The sequence below is a fragment of the Phoenix dactylifera genome, chromosome 4, assembly GCF_051530095.1.
Source record: "Phoenix dactylifera cultivar Ajwa chromosome 4, Ajwa_hap1_PhDact_Kaust_v1.1, whole genome shotgun sequence".
NCBI lineage: Eukaryota > Viridiplantae > Streptophyta > Magnoliopsida > Arecales > Arecaceae > Phoenix > Phoenix dactylifera.
In genome coordinates, this window is record NC_143193.1 from 10,306,552 (window position 1) to 10,328,374 (window position 21,823).

Below are 21,823 nucleotides of genomic sequence, written 5' to 3' on the forward strand. Positions count from 1 at the left end.
CCCATCTTTCCCTCTGATAACACAAAAGTACCTTTTTTGAAATTTTATTATCTCTGAAATTATGAAATTGAGAACAATTGCTGCTCTCTCTTTTTGAAGGCTGATCTCAAAATATATATCTTTTCCTTCCTCCTCTTTCTTAAGAGGGTCATCTTTTTCTGATTTCTTCCGCTATTATAGTATAAGAGTACCATTTCTAAAATTCTCTTATATCTGACATTCTTTCATAAGTGAAGGACCTTTCCTACCAGCATTTCATCTATTCTGTCTTGGCTTCCTCCTCTCCTTTTAGCTCCTTTCCTCTCCTCCATGGGTTGACTACTTATGCACTATTTGAAAATGATTAGTTTGAGAATTAAAGTTCTAAATATATTCAAATTTGTTCACATTGAGCAAATATCTGCTTTTGTTTTTTTTTTTTTTTGGTGGGTTGCTTTTGATAATTCTCCTATGTTTCTTTGAAGTTAATTTTTATATAACCAAATTGCAATTGGAGGATATAACACTCTTCTTCTTCGTTATAGTCCATTACAAATAATTTCTATTGTGCCTTCTTCTTAATTAAAATTCATTATATTCGCTCCGTTGAGAAATGCAAAGAATCCCAGCAACTCTGGTGCACTGAAAGGATGGGACAGAAGAGATAATAAACTCGGCCAGATCATAAAGAAATAGTGTAGATGACCACTTGTAACATAGTTGCAATGGTTGCATGAGATGTAACGCTCGCAATCCCTATCTTCTGATTTAATAATAAAGTACAAAAGGACAAATAAAAAGATATTTTTATACTACATTTTTCAGTGAATATTGTTTTGGATTGGAATTAAGAATGAAGGAATTCTTGAGTTGCCCCAAAATCCCTCATGCATTACACAATCATATTAAAAGTGAACCATGCATTTGGTTCACGACCAAAATCGAAATCAAAATGAATTAAAATAAAAATTAGAATAGCCATATTTTCTAATGTACTTGATTTGTGAGCGAAATCAAAATTTGAATCAGAATAAAATTTAAATAGTAAAGAAAAGTAAACCAAAATGGGAATAAAACTTCCACAAACCAAATGGCTGAAATGAAAATCATTTCTATTGCCATTTCAGAGCCCAACTCCCACCAAACATGCTCTAAATCATTAGAAATGAGAAATTTTAAAAAGTACCACTACCATCAGTTAAGAGTGAAAATTGAACCTACATTAATTACACTATTACTATCTGAATTCAAATACTATCCAACTTGTTGGCCATCGAAAACTCATGGCCCATAAAATACGTGTCATCCAAACATATCCATCATAGATAGCTCTTTGCCCCTTTTAAAACACCACTCCATTCATCGGTGTTTTAATCACTGTAAACGGTGACAACTAACAAATATCTATAGCATTTTCAGGTTTTGCGTTTTTCCAAATCTTCTAATAGTTCTTGTACATGCCTTAAATAGGGTTTTAAGTTGTAAAACCCCCCACCTCAACATGGTTTTCCACCGATAATACCTAGGATATCCTTCTCCGTCGGGGACTAAAAAGAAAAATGACAAAAGAAAATTGTTATTAAGGACGATGTTGATAGAACCATGCAAATGTCCTGAATTTTCGGGATGGTATTTAGAGGGAGAACCTACACACACAGATAGACCCTGAAATACAGCAGATGGAACAAGAAAGCAAAACTTTCAGCATCTGAAGTGAAAAAAAAAAGGGAAATCAGTACTGCCTGGACATCTTCCCAATCCAAAAATTCATACTATATGTGAGTCATCTGTTTGCAAAAAAATGATCATTTATTTATCTAATATGGGAGCACCACGTATCTTTTAGTGATCCATCAGTGGTCAAACTGGGGATCTATTGGCTGGGAAAAATACGTTTTTCTTTGACTGAATTTTTTGTCAACATTCTGAATTTTTTGTCATCGGTAAATGCATTCTGCTTCATATGTTGATTTCCATATTGTCAATCAGCCTAACATTTCCAAACCAAGCAGCAACACACACGACAACCGAGCTGCTGATCTCTTTTACCGGAATCAGAGTTTCCTGTTCTGCAATCTGCAATTATGAGAAAATGGTTATTCTATTTGGATAAATTATCCTATCATTGCCATCATTTAATATTTCAGTACGCACATGAACAAGAAAAGTCTGAATGTCTATTCACAGTTGGCCTTTAGGAAAAAAATGAGAACTTACAACATGTAAATTTATTGTACATAGTTAAGCAGAGAAAATTTGCTTCAACAAAGAGAACGTTACAAGAAAATACTTAAAAAAAAAAAAAAAAAATCGCAGAACAACAATTTCGACACTAAAATGCATAATATTGTCCTTGTTGCAACGCTGCTGAAAACATGCTATGCATGGAGGGAGTTGTCTGCTATTTCATGCAATCATGCATCCAGTCATTTTGCTGGAAAGCAATACACTGATATATGCCCATATTAAGTTGGCACAGTCTGTTTACCAACAGATCTTATAAAATTTGAGCATTTTGGCAATGTTGTCATTTTATTTGTTTTTAATTCTCTACAAAATCCATGTGAAGAAGGGCTTATTTTGATGGAGACAAGGGATGAACATGATCCTACCGTGATTTGTTCTTATTTTCCTTTTCTCAAGGGTAGAAAGAAATTTCTCTGTAAAATTCTAAATATATATATATATATATATATATATATATATATAAACAGCCACAAAAAGGGAATGTCATCTCACTTTTTTTTTTTTTTTGATGAAAAAAAAGGAATGTCATCTCACATAAATTTTAGTGCTGTTGTTTTTTCTTTGGTGTTTGAAAACAAAGAAGAAATACAAATTACCAAATGGGCCCTTGGTTTCTCATTAATCCATTACCAAAAGCCAAGAAGGCCGTCGAATTCGAAACCCCTTTCAACAGTGGTTGATGTTATATATTTTATCCCATTTCTCTTAACTTTTTATTCTGAAAACCCAACGGAAACAAAAAATTAAATAAAAATCTCTTGCCTTTCCGATCGCTGCTTGGCTATAATGCCCCTCTCCATCGAAATGCTCTCGGGTTTTAGAACTCTCTCTCGTATATTTTCTCTGTCGAAATTCTCTCAGGATTCAAGAGGAAAGGGGCAGGTTTGACCAATAGGGTGCCTCCATGTGTCGATGATGGAGGTAAAATGTTCATGTTCTCCTCTTTGGAAATGTAGTTAGTTTTGACCTTACTCAGCAGTAAAAAGACTAGTGAAAAGATCTACTGCAAGTATTTTTGAAGACGGTTGACTGGGAAATCAGGACCATCAAAGGTTGCTTCTATGCAACTTGTTTGAATTTTTTTTAGGAATATAATAGAATTTAGTTATCATGGAAGATCTTCATGTCGATCTTTTGAATATAATAGAATTTATTTATCAGGATCATTTGAATCGTCAACCTTGATCTAGCTCATCTGCTTGATAAGGTCAAACTGGGCAGTTTCCCATTTAATTTGAGGCAAGAAAATTTGGTCTAAACTGAAGGATTTAAGTTGCTGCAGGCTTAGGTTGATCAATCCATTACCATAGCCATGGTTTAAAATAACAGCCAGTTATTTGAGATTTGATCCCCTCTCTTTTCTTGTGCAAACACGCACACAATATTACAAAATTAAATAGAAATGTGCTGAAAAGATTCTGTCTATCAACATTGTAGAGCAGCATGTCATTAGTTTTTGTTAATGAAATCAACTAGAAATGATAGTTTTCAAATGGTATAAAGCAAAGTCTGCTGAACCGGTCGGAACTGTACCATACCGGTACCGACCTCCACCGGTACGGTACAACCATGAAATTTGGTTCGAATCCCAAAGGGGTCGAAACCGAACGGTTCCTTGCCCGTATTAGTGCGAATAGTAACGCTGCAAACAGCACCAGTTCGCACCGGTACTCGCAGAAAAGAACAAGAGGAAGAAGAGGAAAGAAGAGGAAGAAAGAGGAAGGAAGACGAGGAAGAAGAAGAGGAAGAAGAGAAAGAAGAGAAAGAGGAGAAGACTACGTGTCGAAAGGAGGAAGAAGACCTCTCTTGCGAGGAAGAAGACTATCGGGCCTCTTTCTTCCTTCCGAGCACCTCGCGGGGAGGAAGACATCCTTTGCTTGCGGGAGAAGGGGGAAAAAGAGGAGAAGAGAGGAGAGAGGGGAAGAAAAGAGAGGCTCGGGAAGAAGAGAAAGAAAAAAAAAAAGAAAAAAAAAAAAAAAGAGAGAGGCTGGGGGAATAGCACCCGCGCTCAGAGGAGAGGGCGTGAGTGGGGAAACACGCGTTCCATGCGGTGCGAACCGCGCGGGGCATCCCACGTGGGCTTTTAATGCCACAGAGAGGCATTTAATGCCGCTCTATAGCATAACGTGGACACGCGCGCGTCCGTGCGTTTTTTTTTTCCCGAACCGGTTCGGTACCGGTCTCCACCAGTACGTCGGTTCGGTTGGTTCCGCATACCTTACTATAAAGGGATCATGGATAACTAGGATCCGTAGATAGTTTTAATACTTTTATAAAAACTTTTTCTAATTGAAAGGTACAACCAAATAACCTAACAACCTCATCTACGAAAAAATTCAAGCATATGCAACATTTTAAATAAGCGAATATCTGTTTTATTTTTTACAGCCATAACTTTATTGTGTTCACTTTCTTTGAACATGCGTTGCACGTAGCTGGGTGTTAGTGTTCATATACATATACATGTACCTAAGCATATATACATAAATACACCCAATATATATATATACATATATATATATATATATGCATACACACATATTTATGAATGTATATATGTACATATGTATATTTAGATCATAGGTTTAAAATTAAAATAGTGATTTTTATTTGCAAGTTATCTTGTTATAACAGTTATTGTATAATCGGAATATAAACTGTTGTTTAATGCTTTTTATTATTAGTCAGATTAAAATAAATTTTTAAAATTCACTTTTTATAACACTTCAAATATATATATTTTATGATTTGAAAACCATAATGTTCTTCTATAAACATTAACAGAAGCAAATGTTTCCCATAGTGGTCCATCATGATTTCCTATTCAAATGGCAACAATTGTAATGATAATCATTTTTTGAGCAATGCTACAGGTCCCAACAGAGCAGTATCTAGAAAATGCCCTTCACAGTTGACATGCCAGGTATCAGGAGGAGATTAGTGCTATTCATTGTATCGGCACAAATTGCATGGGCCTTATGGGAGCACCAACTCTCTTAACATGTGGCCCTGAAGCTCTTTTAGGTAGGAGGGTTGGGCCCCAAAGCAATTTTTTTTGCAATAAGATCCAATCCAGCAGTTTTTGCTGAGAATATAAGATCTGTTATTTCAGTCATAACAAGAAAAGGTTCTGTTATTTGGGGATACCCTAACTATACAAACAACTATTCCATTCTCCTCTAGATATCGATAGAATTTATATGGAGATTCTAAGGCAAAAGGAGTCATGTTAGGTACGAAGCATGAGCTTGTGATTCTGATTGAGACAATGCAACAGCTTGATGTTTGGTGGAGGTATTGGCAACAGCATGGCACCAATAATAGTCATGCCGACAAATCTTTTGCATGTTATAGATGATGAGCTCTTGGATCCAACCAAATGATCCTACGACAACCATATATAGCAAGACAACGATTTTGGGACGATTATCATGATGATGATAGTGATGGGACTAGTGAAAGTGGTGGTATCTTTAAAAATATCAGAAAAATCGAATAAAGATATAGGTTTTTACTACTCAATGCATTCCTAAATTTGGTAGCTGCCTCGATTAAACTTTAGAGCAAATGGAAGTCCAGACTTCAAGTCAACTAACTTCAGTTCAGCATACACAAATCCAAAGAATTTTTAGACCAAAATTGTATCTCCCCACAAGTTAGAATGGTTAAATACATGGCTAATAAAATTCATTGCTAAGACATGAATCAAGCATGAAAAGTGAAGCTTCTGCACATAACATTCTAAAACCAGCAATTCTCTCAAAGAAAACGTTCCAAAACCAGCAAATAGCGAGATTACAAAATGAAAAAATAGGGTCACCAAACAAAAGAAAATAAAGTCTAAACTACAGGAAAACTATGGATGAGGGATAGCATGCATGGAAGTGTGTAGTGTGACAGAGAAATTCAGGAGAGCAGATGTGAACTAGTCTATAAAACTAGTGTAGGAGATGATGACAGAGCCAAGCAATATGTCAAGAAATTAACAAATCAAAAAACTTATCAGTAGGACACAGGCACAAGAATACATACTTCATGGTGACAGGACGAGACTTAGGGCATCCTTGACCTTTGGATCTGACCAAATTGGAACAGAAAAGCAGCAAAAAGCAAAACAACAGAGCCAACAACTTCCCACCTTAAATAAGCCCTCTGGTTTTGCAATTGTTTAGAAGTTTCAACTAGTATAGGAAGAAAGTGAGGTGGGAAAAGAAGAAGAAAAGAGAATAGGCACTGAATGAAAATGGAAAAGGAAGGCCTCTGTTTATATGGACAAAAGGAGCAGAATGCCCAGTACGTAGGAAAAGATGGGAATGAATTCAGCATGTCGATCCCAGTATGAGATTTATTGGTGGGTCTGGCCATCCAATTCAATCAGTGTTTCTCAAATAAAAACAACTGCTGCACAGCATTTCCCTCTTATTCATGCTATATATTCCCTAAATTTTGTAATGCTATGGTCCGTTATCCAACTATGGCACCTAATGCTTGCATTATCTTATGATAGACAAGCGGCAAGTACGGAGACCTCCCATACCAAAGGTAAGCATAAGTCATAACAAACTCAAATCAAGTCTAGCTCACACCAAAAGATGTTTTGAAAAGCTAATAATAAGCATTGCAGAATAAAATAAAAAAGGAATGTAATGCTATCTAATAGGCATATAAGAGTCATTGATAGATGCCCCTTGATGTTGTTTTAGCCATCTATCCACATCTATTCTGTAAGCAATTTCTTTAATGCACCAATCATCCTTCACATGTGCCATGTTGTGTCTAGGTCTTGTGTAAATATATTCTGGTTTTCTATGGGTGGCATGGCATCACTAAAATTAAAAGAAATTACATTTAACTTGTTCTTGAAAGGAGCCAAGGAGTGGGGTATTTTATAGGGCTAAAGACCCTATCCATTTTAAAAGAAACCACTGTCATATCTCTTTTTCCTTCCTCTTTTAAGGAGAGAAAACTCGAAACTATATCCTGACATGATCTTTGTGATCACCAGATCATTGCAAAAGCAGTAAATAAAATTACAGGATTAAAAGAAATATTTGATCTTGGCCAATACATATACTTGAGCATCTTGCTTCAATATCATCCTATCCCATCTTAAAAGAAACCACTAAGTCATATATTTTTCCCTACTTTGAAGAAAGTCAAAACTATATCCTGACATGACCTTTGTGATCATGGGATAATTGCAAAAGCAGTAAATAAAATTACAGGATTAAGAGAAATATTTGATCTTGGCCAATATGTTATCCTTGAGCATCTTGCCTTCAATATCATCCTCTACATCATATCCCAATAACCTCCTCAAACAAGGCAAAAGATCAAGAATACCAAATCATGTTTGATTCTAGCAAAAACAATAGATTTTTTTATCTTCTCTAATACATGAGACTTATATCAGCAGGCCTTCTAGGGCTTCTCCCTGAGTCAAGTTGATTTCTTGGGCTTTAATTGTGGATTTTTAGTGGAGACCTGAGCTAACTCCACTTTTGCATCACAATCATTTAACTTGAAGAAATGCAAGGTTCTTATAGAAGTCAGTTTAGTCCAAAGAAAGATAAAGCATTAAAAATTTGACTACCATTTAGACTATTCTTAAGAACTGATCTATTGAACATGCATATGCAGCTCCATGGCTACATTTAGTACGGCTCGTGCAGCTTTCTTATGTGGATGTATTATACAGTAGGCATCCAGGTGACCCATATATGCAGCCTGAGCAGATACCAAATGGGCAGCGCAGTTTTTTTGCAAGTTAGGTTCCATGCTAGTTGGCCCGAGGTATCAAGCCCCTCATGTTTTAACAATTGGATCAACCATCAAGTTTATAACCAGACTAAATGATTGCCATGACTTGGTCACAGTTAATCTGGACTCTTATTGATACATGTCACCCATGATTGATCTTGATCACAAATCGACTTTCAGTCGTGTCCACAGAGCAAAGTGAAGAAATGGGCATACTAAATTGAAGATGAATGGACTGATGTACATCCACATATGGTTGTGAGAGGTGATATTATATATTCTTTTGGTGCCATACTTAATAAATATCAAGAATCTTGTCTTTGATATGATATATTAATAAATCTTGATCATAGTTTCCACATCTAAGAGTCATTTTTTGTAATTGGGTACTGACATTTATAGAACATTTTTCTTAAAGCCTTCATAACTTTTGTTAAGATCTTCCAAGCGTAGGGGACTCCAATCATCAAATACCCACCAAACTAATCCTCATTCAATTTTTGACAACTCGATAAACCATCAAGTTTATATCACTCACATTAAGATCTGCAATGGTCTGTCGACAACTGGAACTCGGTCAGCATTATCCTATAAATCGGTGAAATTGCTCTGCACAACTCTAGAGTATCATTCCTCATGTGATTGATGTGATCCAAGTATATAAAGTCAACTTAAGACTTCACCGCAATAGTTATGGTTCAGCATGTTGCACTTTGCTACCCCTCTCTATTTCTCCTCCCCCCCCCCCCACCTCGGGGGCACTATTTAGTTCATGTTTTAATCCTTAATGTTATGTTCATTTAATATAAAAATGAAAGAATAAATATCTTCAAGAAACTCTCACAATCTCTTCTAGCAACTCCCGTCAAGATGTTTTGACATTATCTACTCGAATAAACAGCGTGCCTTTTCTTATATTGCCTTCACCCTATTCTACAATATTGTAAAAACATGTTTTCCTTGTTGATCTGAACATAGAATTCATTCCTTTAGTGCCTATAATTGATTTCATTTCTTGAGATTAGGAGGGAGTTACTCCCCAGCTTTTCTACGCCATACCTGCTCCACTCTCGGAGGGGCTGACTCCAACCAGAATAGAACCCCCAACCCCTTGCCCAAGTGGCAAGGACTCATTCCATTTGAGCAAGCCCTCGATATTGTGCTCATTACCGATTTTTATTAAAACGAAATAAAGTTCAGAATAAATGATCTAGAAAACGGTATGCAAAAGATAACTGTATAATTTATCCATTTGACCTGAGATGGTACTCCTATATTCCATCAGCTTGCATTAAACTTCTTTTGCAAATTTGTAACACTAATATAAACATTGCACACCACCATGACCCATAAATTCAACTTATATACCTATAAACATTAAAATATTAATTTTCTATGGATATCTATGTAGTAACAGTGAGATTTTTTTCTTTTAAATATCAAACCTGATTACAGTTATTGAGAGGCAGTTGTAGCATCACTCAAATATCTATCAAATGGTACATTTCATCATTGTTCCCTAACTTTTGATTACAATAGCGCAGGAAAGGTATCAAAACCCATCCTCAAAAATATAAAAGATGGATGTGCTCGTAATGAATTATATTCCTTCATGGAAGAACACAATGAAACATCATAAAAAATATATATATAAAGAGTATAAAACAATATGAAACATAACTGAAAGGAAACATCTGAATTAAGAAAGGTGAAAATGTGTCATACTAAAATGAAAAAAATCAAGAAAATAAGCATTGCCATCGAGATCATCAAGCTACTAAGTCAACATGATCCAAATATGTTCCACATGGTAGTAACATGATTAGTAGACTCAGCTAAAAACAGCATTCCAAGTTTCTGATACGCAGATTGTAGTGGTTGTTACAAGGTTTCAATCTTGGTAATAAACCCAATACCAGTAACTCACAGGTATAGGTCAGGGGTACAACACACACACCCTATTAATATATGGTACACTGCTAGAGACAAGACAGCAGTTGTACATCTATACCATGTAGTACGGTATTGTATTGAGCCCCCCCTACCGTACCGAAAGCCTATCAAGTCAGTACGGTATACCCTACTAGGAGGTATGGATCGATACAAAAAAACATGGTTTTTCATAAACCTCAATGCCTGGAAATTATTGCAGATATAGAAGTGTCAGGTTAACCACAACATCATACATAAGTACTTATTTAGAACATCATACCTACCGTTGGCATTGTTATCAACAAAAAAAAAAAAGATCATATGGGGACTAGAAGGCTAAAGGGTGTTTTTGCTTCGATAGTATTGATAAACTTGTGAAGCTAAGATCAAGAGAGGATAAGAATCACCAGAAAAAAGCATGATGATCTGCCTATAGATAATTAAATACTTAATACAAGCTTGTTTACATTTCAAAACTCCAAAGGACCCACATACCAAATTGCTGATCTAGAATAATTGCTTGCTAATCTTGAATGACAAGCAAGACTACCAGTCAAATGCTAAATAAATTTAATTAAAAATGACTCATCTGAATATCTTTTTTCCAGCAAATTTATGCATGTCTCAAGAAAATATTGCTAGGATGAGGCACTACAAATTCTTTGATGGGCAACATATTATACCTTTCGACATTAGGAATATTTGCCTATGGACAGAGATCAACCACCTCTGTCAGTTAAAATCTAGAAATATAGAGACATAAGAAGCAAAGTAGGGGTATTGGGAAGTGTAAAGACTAGAAGCAAAAATACCACGAGTAAAGCAACTATTTTGATAATGAATTTCTGATTAAAGGTCCACGGTAGTTGTATTGTAATAATTATTCCGCAACATAGTAGCAGATAGACAGTATATCAAGGAACAACTAATCAAACAACCTTGTAAGCTGGGTTGTCTCAACTTCTATGCTTGATTTTTAAATATGCATTTTGCAAAATTAAGGATTCCAATTATACTTGATCAAGATGTGACCGGACTGGGGATTTGGAGGAAATTAATGAAACTTTTATGCATCAGTGCATTTTGGATTGATATTTACATTATTGGGTGTGATACAATCAGTTGTTGATGATGACTAAAATGGGTGGAGTTGAAACCTTTTATAGAAGCGCACCAGCCAAAATAAGGGTTTATTCATCAGGTCACAGAAATATTAGAAAAAAATTGTGATCTCCCACAAAATGATAGCTAACCATGCTTCTATCCAAGTGCATTACACATGCCCAATACTAGTTCACAGTCATGATATTTCACGATATCTGTTTTTTGCAGGGTGGTTGTGTTTAAGTTTTAATCCTCACCTTTAAGGCTATCTAGAGATTAATTCTAGGGCATACTGTTGACAAAGAACCTTACATACTTAAACTGGCTTGTACCAACCATTAATCAACAAAATAAAGTAAAAGTATACATCCTGACAAGCTCTGTGGTAAATGTTGACATGTGTATGAAACTTTTTTGTGACATGATTTCTGATGCAACAGGCGTTATTAAACGCATACAACATGCATATGGCTATGATTAACTTCTCTATACTATATGTAGTTTCCCTTGCAACAATGAGTAGCGGATCTTAATAAGCAAGGCCTATCCAGATATGCAAGCAAATAAAAAGAGACAAAGGAAAGAGAGGAGAGAGGGGAGGGGGGGGGGGGCAGAGAGAGGAGGGGGGTTGGGTTTCCTTATCATCTTACCTCAACATAATCAATTCTACCACCAGCTTGAGTTATTGTCTGAACTACTAGATTTTTCAGGTCTTGGCAACTGTATTTCTCCTTTTGCAAAGAAAATTTAGCTTGTAACAATGACCTGTTGATGGACAATGCCTATGCAAACAAGAAAAATTTATTACAAGTATACATGAGAGTAATTACTATATCACAACAGTATAAGAAAAGGTATATTCTGACAACTGCAAGATTAAAACACTCAAAATGTAATTGCATGAAGATTTATACTTTTATTTGGAACTAGACCAGAATGCAGACACAAGAAAACAAACTAAGACTCAAAACATTTTTAATAATAGACTCACTTGTCAGAAAAAATTTTATTTATATGCTCCATGAGTTTGTTTATATATAACAGAATACATCACTCAAGGCAGGTATCATCCAAGTGTCAAAAAGAAGTTACTAAAGGTTAGCAATGCTAACATTAGCTTCAAAATCAAAAGAAAGGAAAAAAATTGTTTTGAGTAAACTGAAGACAATTTTGATAATTGTCCGTGGCAGAAGGTACAACAACTAAGGTATAGCACCCTATTCTTGATAATGATCCATCAGCCACTTGCAAATAAGTTTTTCCTATGCAAGAAATTAAAGAAATAACAAACATAGCAACAATTGAAAAGAACTTAGCAAAAAGACTAACCCCAAAATTTTCAACAATTCCAACAACTAAACCTTTCTATCTAATATTTACTAGTACACAAAACCATAACCACACAACTACCAGACTTTAGAAAGATTGACAAATTCTGTAAAAGACTGCATTATATCCCTGGTTTAAAGCACATTGTCTTTGTATGTCCCTTACCTTAGGAGTCCCTAGTATCTTCTGTTGTGGCCCGTTTAATTCAACTCTCAAATTCAGATTTCCTTCAATATCTTTGCTAGAAATGTCAAACTTTCTCCTTTTACAATCTACCACCTTATCCTTAAGCATTTCATATTCTCATTTCTTTTCTTTTATTCCTAGTAAGCAAATCCAAGATTAATAGCCTATGTCGTATTGGGTCAAAAGCCTTCTCCTCCTATCATCTTGCAAAGATAAGATCTTTCTCTTATGCAAGAAAGAGAATTCATGACACTAGATCGACTTTAAATGTAACTAAAATGTTCATCCACCTTCTTAGAATATGTATTTCTATTGTTAGATCATGAGCCATCAAGTATTTGCATCTCTCATGCATTCCCATCACCAAATGCTGTCTGCCATGAAAATCTCTCATATCCTATATTACCTTTTAACACCAAGTTTCTAATAGGACTGATCAGGTTTCAATTTTGGGAATTTGAGTTTACATATTGGCCAAAGTATGAAAGGAAAAAGAAAATTCAGAGAATAATAGAACAATGCACATGAACATATCATGTTACTTTGAAGAAAGGTTTTATATATTGGACCGTATTGGTCTATACCAAGCATCCATACCATACCAGGAGCGAACCAATACAATATGGTATTGGTGCTTTTCCAACACACTATGTGTCGGTATGGGGTTATATCATTTCATGTCATGCAATACCAGTAAGGTACCTGTATGTGACCTAGTACCAAGATGTAAAATCTTGCTTTAGATCATATTGTATTGTTGGTCATGTTAGATATATGGTTTTGGTGTTTACAAGCTGAAAGCTTAAATGCAATAAGAATAAAAATAGACTTATAATCCAATGAAATGTTATGCAATTATGTTGCACTCAATTGTTCAGCTACAAAGTACTAAGCAAGTACCTAACAATCTAAACAACTATCAAAGTAAAATATAGCAACATAGAAATTCATATTAATGTAAACTTCATCAAACGATTACTGCCATATCAAAAAAAAAAAAAAACAGTATATAACCTATAATTGATAAACTACGAAAATGACCATATTAGATATGGTTTAAGCAATCACTTAAGTTAACATCTAGCAAATCCAAGAATAAACCTTTTCAATTCACTATACAAGGGGCCTAATCCATTCTCAAAGATGAGATTTATTATCCATAAGTATCTGTTCTGTAGTTTGTGTTCTAACTCTAAAAATTGATAAAATGACCCATACATGGATATTATCTAGCCAGATATATATAACAATATGCAGAAATGGTTCCAAAATGACACTGAAGACTAATTTAATTAATACACAGTGTCTATGACGAAATTTCAATCAGTTTTGACCAGACTAGCTGATACCACCTAAATTGGGCCAAAACTATTTGGTTCTGACCAAAACTAGTTGAAACTAACCAATACCAAGACCCAGGATAAGTAACAAGTAGAGATGGGGAAAAACCAATCTATTTTGGTCAAACTTCAAATTTTGCTTCCTACATGACCATTCAAGTCACCTGATGTAAATAGGCCTTCTCCATTCAATATTTTCTTGCATTGGTTCACCTTTTTCCTTGCAAGTTGTGATATTTTTCATATCCTCAACTAAATCCAACTTCATAACTAGTGGTCTATCACTTACAAATCTTTATGCCCTTACCTAGTCCCTGTTTTCTCATCCATCAATATTTTGGTACCATTTCTAGTATTTTGTTGACATTTAAAGGTCATTTTCCTTAGATTTTCATCCTTTTTGTCAGGTATTTTGCATTCTTCCGACCATGTAATGTAGATTATTCTCATCCATCAGCTCCCTACCTATTTTAGTTAATGTTTTAACATTTCAAGTACCAGACTCTACCCCTATGGACCTAGCTTCATTGCTTACATTTGCTCCATTTAATGAGATCTCTAACCATCTCATCTCACCACTATAAGTAGGCTCATTTGCAATATATTGCTTCTAAGCACTACTCTAAATTTAGTGAAGTCCTACCAATTTTTCACTTAACCCAAGTTAAATTGTGGGACATTATTTATGAGTGATGACCTTGCTAATCCTTATCTATTTGTCACCTTAACAGAGATACATTGGGCAAACAATACTAAGGATGATGACCTAACCAGCTTCATCCAATTTGCATCCAGTCGCACATCACTTACAAGTGGCCCCCTGGCATAAGCAAATATAGGATTACAATTCATTTCATGAATTTAGCTTCAGTGTGCATCTATTAGGAAACATATAACCAACATCCTACCTTTTTCCTAGGGTTTGAATAAGCAATTTAATATTGTTCCAAAAATGGAGGTGTCAAAACAACCTTAACTATTAACATGATTATGATATACAAGTATTTTCCCAAGTTTAAATCATTTTAGCATCTTATTTAGCACATGTATTGCCACTTTCATATTTTCAAGCCTTTCAAATACTAATATTACATATAACAAGGATTATACATAAAATAAAATGCAAAAAACATTCATATTGGTTTTCCATCCTTTGATACCAAAATATAAAGCAAACTTTGATAAGCATGTTGTGTTCTCTTAGTATTGGCTAAATGTTAAAAATGAGATAGATATAAAATATGTCTAAAATAAAAAACAAACCTTTTCCCTCTCTTCAGGTGAGAGGTGCACATTGCGTGAGCTCATGGCAAGACCATCAGCTTCACGAACTATCTCTGAACCAATTACCCTTACTGCAAAATCAAGATCATGAACCTAGAAATGGCCATCAATGAACACACACTTATTAGCAACTAGAAAATGGATCATAAAGTGTAGATTCTTGATATAGAGACTCCTAGTAATTATTAAATCCCATAATATTAAAGCCGAAAAAACTCATCAAAAGTTCAACATAAATAAATTTAATATTTAATTTTTATTATGGGTAGGAGTAAAAACAAATATGGTAAAATTGAATATTGAGGATTCCAATTAGGCGTAACCGACACCTGGTCCTTTGATTAACTACCATTTTACGTTTAGTCTTTGTCAACTAGAAATCTTTTCCCACCCTTGATTTCAATGGCCATTTCAACTTTAGTTCATAGCCCTAAACATAGTCAAGCATAATTGTGTATAAAACAGATGCAACTGAGCATAGAACCAAGCATCAATGCATGCCAGCACAGTCATAACTGTTAATAAAATACCAGCCAACCTGTGTGTAGGACAAAATGTAAAGTGCTGCTTGCAAGGGCTAAACATAAAATGGCAGTCAAAAATGAATCAGGTGTTAAGTTCCCTTCAAATTATTTTATCAATTTGTCAAGAGAATAGATTGGTTATCAAATAAGACAGACTTGGAGGTGTATTTCTTATTTCTTTTGTTTTCCTCTCTCTCTCTCTCTCTCTTTCGGCTCGTTTGGTTCGCGGGAAGCATTTTTCCTCCTAAAAATATGATTCCTGGGAAACAAATTCCTAGGAAGAGTATGCCTAGAAAAGTACTTTTAGCATGTTTGGTTGACCATGGAAAAGTGACAAATGTTCAAAGTGCTTATGTTTGGTTGGTCATCCACTTTCCTGGGAAAGTTATGTATAATTTCTATTATACCCTTAATAAAAATTAGATCTTTAATGCCTCTTTAATGCTTCTTTAATGCTGAAGGGGCTTTTTGGAAAAAAATAAAAATGGAGTGATTCCCGCCTCATGGGAAAGTAACTTTCCCATGTTTCTCATGGGAAAGTAACTTTCCCATGTTTCTCATGGAAAAGACTTTTCCATGAAATGTGGGAATCATATTCCCATGGGAATACAACTTTTCCATCTCTCTCCTTTGAAAACTCCAACCAAACAAGAGGCATCTCATTACTTTCCCGTTGACCACACTTTCCCCCCTTCTTTTTCCGCGAACCAAACGAGCCCTTTGTGTGCGTGTGTGCGTGCGTGAGTGTGTGTGTGTTGTGTGTGTGTGTGTGTGAGAGAGAGGGGTGGGGGCGGGGGGCTCAACCATTTAATCTGAACCTTTCTTATTCCTCCTCTATTAACCCCCTTACGCTTTTCTAGCTCTTTCTTTACTAGTCGTTTAAAACATCAAGAATTGGAGATAATATGTGCTTCCTAAACCAGCAATCCATCACTTAGAATCATTCAGAGCATTTTTAAAAAGCTTGTCATCAAAACTAGATCCTAAACCCTAATTTCTCTTGCATTAAAACTTATTTCCCCCTTTTTTCCATTCTGAGAACACAGTATCGCATTTGGTACCAAATCCTAAAGATGAAATTGGTGAACAAGCCTTAGCACTCAACTATTTTCTCTTTATAGTGTTCACTCATTAAGTATTTGGAAACCCTAGGAAGTATATAGGTCTTGTATTCAAGTCATTTTACCACTTTTACTTGAATCATCTAGACTATTCCCATCACAACCAAACATCTCCTGTTATCATACATGAAGCCCTAGTCCTAAGAATTATATCACCTTGGCTCAAGGATTAATCCATTCTGAAATTGTGTACTTCAAAATGCTTATTTTCCAGTCCCATACACCACCCCCCCCCTGCGCGCCAACCACAAGAAAAGAAAGAGAAAAAAAAAACTTGACTTGGAAGATCAGATATCAACTAGCTTGGTAAATCAGCTCACCGTAGTTTCGCACAAGGTTTTAAGTGGTGATGCATACTATGCCAGATCTTCACTAGCATCATATAATGGTTCAAACCACCATACCAATTGCACCAATCTCCATCAGCCCATGTCAGCTTGTGCTGGTCCAATGTGGAGTCAATATAGACCAATATGAGGTTTACAATCTTTTTGTTAACTTTCTCATGGAACCAATATGTCAACCAATGCTGGTTTACGTTCTTTTTTGTTATCTTTCTCCCATTTTCTCCCTCATACGTGGAAGTCCCCATGTCGATTTTAGGTATTATATTAGGATTTACTAGTTTCTCAACCATTTTATCATGTAGAAGTCCTTTTTCCCAAATCCCCTTCTAGTATCTAATATCAATCCCTTGTAAATTATCAAGCAAAATTAATTCCAAAGAAAAAAAAAAAAGATAAATCGAACACAAAAAAAAAATTCAAGGAAAATAAGGACAGTCGAGGAATCGCAAATTCGAACCTTACCATCCGACAAATAATACGCCACTGTTGGTAGTCCTTCTTCCCGAAGACCGCGATATCAGGCTCAACAATGTTGAACAACTTGGCCACAACCGTGGCAACCCCTCTAAAGAATACAGGCCTGCTCCTCCCGCACAACCCCTTCTCCAGCCTCTCGACCCTAATCCATGTCTCATGACCTTCTCTCCCCCTACCATCCCCGGCCTCGAGGCAAGAAACCGCCGTGCTCTCATCGCCGCCGCCAGAACCCACTTCCCCGGGCACCCCATCGCTTCCACAATCGTAGATATTCGAGGGGCAGAAGGCGGCGTCGACTTCGGCGTCGGCGAGCTTCTGAAGGTCGCCGTGGAGATCGGATGGGTAGGTGGAGAGGTCCTCGGAGGGGGCGAACTGGCCGGGGTTGACGTATATGGAGACGACGACGACGTCGGCTTGGGCCTTGGCCTCCCGGATGAGGGAGAGGTGGCCCTGGTGGAGGAAGCCCATGGTGGGGACGAGGGCAAGGATTTTGCCCTTCCATCTGTGCAACCTCGACCATGAACGCATGCAGGCCTTGTCTCTGATTACCTCCGGTTGCTTGGCCATCTGCAGTTGCTCTTTGCTTGTCTCTGGGTATCAGAGGGTGGTGCTTGCGGACGTGTAGTCGCGGCGAGAGGAGGAGAGGGCAGTTTACGGCTTCCTTCTTTAGTTTTTTTTTTATTTTCAGGAACCTTTTTCACGGCACGTGCATTGAACGTCCAGAGTTTCTTGACCACCGTGGTTCCCTAATATTTTTCATATCATCCTAAGTGCAGCGATGCCTTTTTCAACTTTAAATTAAAATTAATTAAATCTTAAAAAATTTAAAATTTTTAATTATTTTTGATATCATCATAAATTATATCCTTCAACTTTAAACTAAAACTAAGTAGATCCTAAAAATTTTAAAAAATTTAATTAATTTAAAAAATATCAATATGGTCTGCCCATCCATTTCTAAGTCAAAGACTAAAAGTTTGACTCGGGCTGTACCAGAAGGCGGAGCTTCAGCGCCACGTCCCCTTCGCCTCAATCAACGCCAAGGAAAACTTGAAAAACTCCATGCAAAGAACAATCATTAGCTCCAGGCTCTCTAACAACGTGTTCTCTAGTATTATCCGATGACAATATGAGGCCCAAAAAAGTGGTCTTTCTCGACGTTTTTTACATCCTTTATCGACGCTTCTAAGCGCCGGTAAAGATCCGCCCGATGCTACCCAAAGCATCGCGAAGCGTCAGCGATACCTGAGTAGGAATAGTTTTTTTCGATGCTTTTGAAAAGCTTCGTAAAAAATTGATTTTTAGCGACGCTTAAAAGTATCACTAAAAGCCTCAAAGCCAACGCTTATAAAAGCGTCACTAAAAGCCTCAAAGCCGATGCTTATAAGCGTCGGCTTTAGCCTTCAATTTTTAAAAAGAAAGTTAAAAATAAAAAGCTAACGGTTTAGCCTTCAATGCATATGGATGCGATTATGGCCACAAAAGATGCAGCAAGCGCACAGCAAGAACCTACCTGCAGTAGAATCGGATCTTCCCACAGTTGGTGAAGAAATCCCGAGAATGGACTTCAACACCAATAGTAGCTGGAGGAGAACAAAAAAGAATCTTTGAAATTAATATCGCAGCAAATCAAAGCGGATGCCAGATGAGCGAAACAAGCAAACCTAGAGGAACACAAAGAAAAACAAAAAGTAATAAGCAAGAAAGATCCAAGAAAGAAAGATGACTAAGATGCCTACGTATGTTCATATTTCTTCTCAAACTCCTCAGTGAGGTGCCTCTTCACAAAGGTAGTCTTGCCTGCAGGAAAGAGATCAGAGAGCTCTTGAGAACCGACCCATTCTATCCGATCCAAGAAAGGATGCGAAAATCACCAAGAAATAGAAAAGCAGAATGTCCAATAAGCTAAAACCCCAAATCTACATAGAGAATGAAGAGAAGGGATTGATCGATCATCTATGCCACCATCGTCGATGATCACCAACTCGAAGCTCGGATAATCAACCGCATGCTGGTCCAGAAGCGCCTGCAATCACCATGAAAGGAAAAGGATCGGCAAGCAGAAAACCCAAGAAACGAGAGAAGAAGAAGGGCATCAGAAGAGGGCGAGGTCGACGGCTGCAGTGAAGCGGAACGAAGTATGCCGATCAAGGCTCGAAAAGCGAGATGGGGAGGCGGTGGATTGATGTCGGCACCGAACGCTTTTGAATGAGAGATTGATGAAGGAGAGGAGAGGAGAGATTTTTAAGGCAGCTAGGGCACCGATCGAAAGAGGGGCGAGCGGTTGGAAAGTGATTTGGCCTCCAACGACGCTTAGAAGCGTCGTCTTAGGTCCAGCTTACGACGGCGCTTCGTCGATTCTGAAGATTTACCGTCGGTAAAGTTTGGCGCTGAACCAAAATTTTCCAACACTTCCCCCTAGCGTCGGAAAAAAAGTGTCGGAAAATCTCGCTTTTCCTGTAGTACCAGGTCCAACAACTCCTTATTGTCCTTGCCATCAGCGAGGCTCCAAAGTGTCGGGAGTGTTTGGTATTAAGGGTGGCAAAATATGACCCGACCCACCAAGCCAACCCGTGTTCGACCCGCCATAAATAGGTTTGGGTTTGGCCTAAACAGGTTCGCGTCGTAAACAGGTTGACCCATTTAATCTGTTTATTAATTGGATCGAATACAGATTTTAGATGTCTGACATGTTTAACCCGTATAATCTGTTTAATTTATGGGCCTCATTGGGCTTGATTTTATCCCAAATAAAATAGATGGAGGCTAACGATTCCAAGATGCAATGGCTGGGAGCGGGAGATGAGATCACCAGATGAAAACTAAATGAAGAGAAACCCTAGAACCTCGGGGCTCTTTCCCTCTTTCCCTCCTCCATCTCTCCCTCTCTTCCCCCGACTACCGAGCCGCCAAAGGTCTCCCTCCGATCGTCGCCCCTCCGTCGAAGACCGGAGCCGACCATTGCATCCCTTTGCCGATTGTCGGCACTCTCGTCCCCTTAGATCTAAGCTTTTCGTGAGATTTGACCTCAGTCCTCTCAGATTCGGTGAACAAAAGAGCCAAGGAGGTCAGTGAGGAGGGACTCAACGACGACGGCGCCGCCAGCATCGGGTCGGAGGAGGGGACCAAGGGTCGGAGGATTTCATCAAGATCCGGAGGGTCATCAGAGGAGCGGAGGAGGGAGTGGTGGCCGCGAAGGGAGACACGGGGGTCGACGGCCCAGGGCTTGCCGCAGTTGGGGTCATGGGACCTTCTAACTTTCGAGGCGGAGCTTCCAGAAGGTGGGCGGCGGACGGAGGGAGAGGCGGATGAAGTAGGAAAGGCGGTGTCTTTGGGGCTGGAAGGGTGAGGAAGGAGGTTTTGGAGGAGACAGGTGAGGGGAGAACGGGGAGAGGAAGGGGTTGGGTCAGCTGTTTAAACGGGTCAAGAAGAAACTATTTAAACAGATTACATGTTTATTAAACAGGTTAAATGGGTCGGTTTGGGTTACCTGTTTAATTAACAGGTCGGGTTCAGGTTGTAATTTCTGACCTGTTTAATAAACAAGTCAGATTTAGGTTTATGATTTTTTGACCCGACCTGCATCTGACCCGACCCATTTTTACCTGACCCGACCCGATTGCCACCCCTAGTTGGTACGAGGAAATATCTGCCAAATGCTATAGATCATCGGAGATTGGCCGCATAGGCACTCACATGGAGGAGGTGGGATTGACGTCGAGCTCTGTTGCCCAAGGAGACAACCCAAGAGGGGGGATGAATTGGGTTTGAAGCAATTATTGATCAATTAAAAATAAGTTGAGTGATTAACTAAATCTATTGCAAGTATATTAGTTAGATCACTAGATGCAATGAGTGAAGAGAGTATAAGAGACAAAGTGCAATACAAACACAAAAAGATTTATAGTAGTTCGGAGCCAACTCTTGCTCCTACGTCCACTCTCCAAGCCGCACTTGGGAGTTCACTATAATTCCTAGGATTACAGCCGGTTGTTTTACAAGCTCACAACCCAACTTGTTATTTTCACGAGGTCATAACGAACTCGGTTGGTTTTGACAGGCTCACTGACTAGAACCACTCAATTGTTTTCTCGGGTTCACAATCAAACCCAATTGGTTTTTCCCGATTCACCAACCACAACCTTACACCGTTGGTTTTATCTTTGGCTCACCAACAAACTTACAACCCTTGA

General features: G+C 37.6%; 1 protein-coding gene across 2 annotated transcripts; it reads right to left on the reverse strand.

Moving 5' to 3' along the window:
* Nucleotides 1–1,555: 1,555 nt before the first annotated feature.
* Nucleotides 1,556–18,385, reverse strand: PANC (pantoate-beta-alanine ligase). 2 transcript variants are annotated; one of them, XM_008778156.6, is made up of 4 exons: nucleotides 17,616–18,385; nucleotides 15,141–15,254; nucleotides 11,673–11,804; nucleotides 1,556–2,055 (listed from the first exon to the last, which is right to left on the reverse strand). In XM_008778156.6, the coding sequence occupies exons 1-4, from the start codon at nucleotides 18,195–18,197 to the stop codon at nucleotides 1,939–1,941; spliced, it is 945 nt and encodes a 314-aa protein (XP_008776378.3). In that variant the 5' UTR covers nucleotides 18,198–18,385; the 3' UTR covers nucleotides 1,556–1,938. The 2 variants fall into 2 exon arrangements, with proteins under 2 accessions (XP_008776378.3, XP_088575873.2); XM_088719747.2 differs by lacking the exon at nucleotides 15,141–15,254 and having other exon boundaries at nucleotides 17,616–18,358.
* Between the last annotated feature and the right edge of the window lie 3,438 nt (nucleotides 18,386–21,823).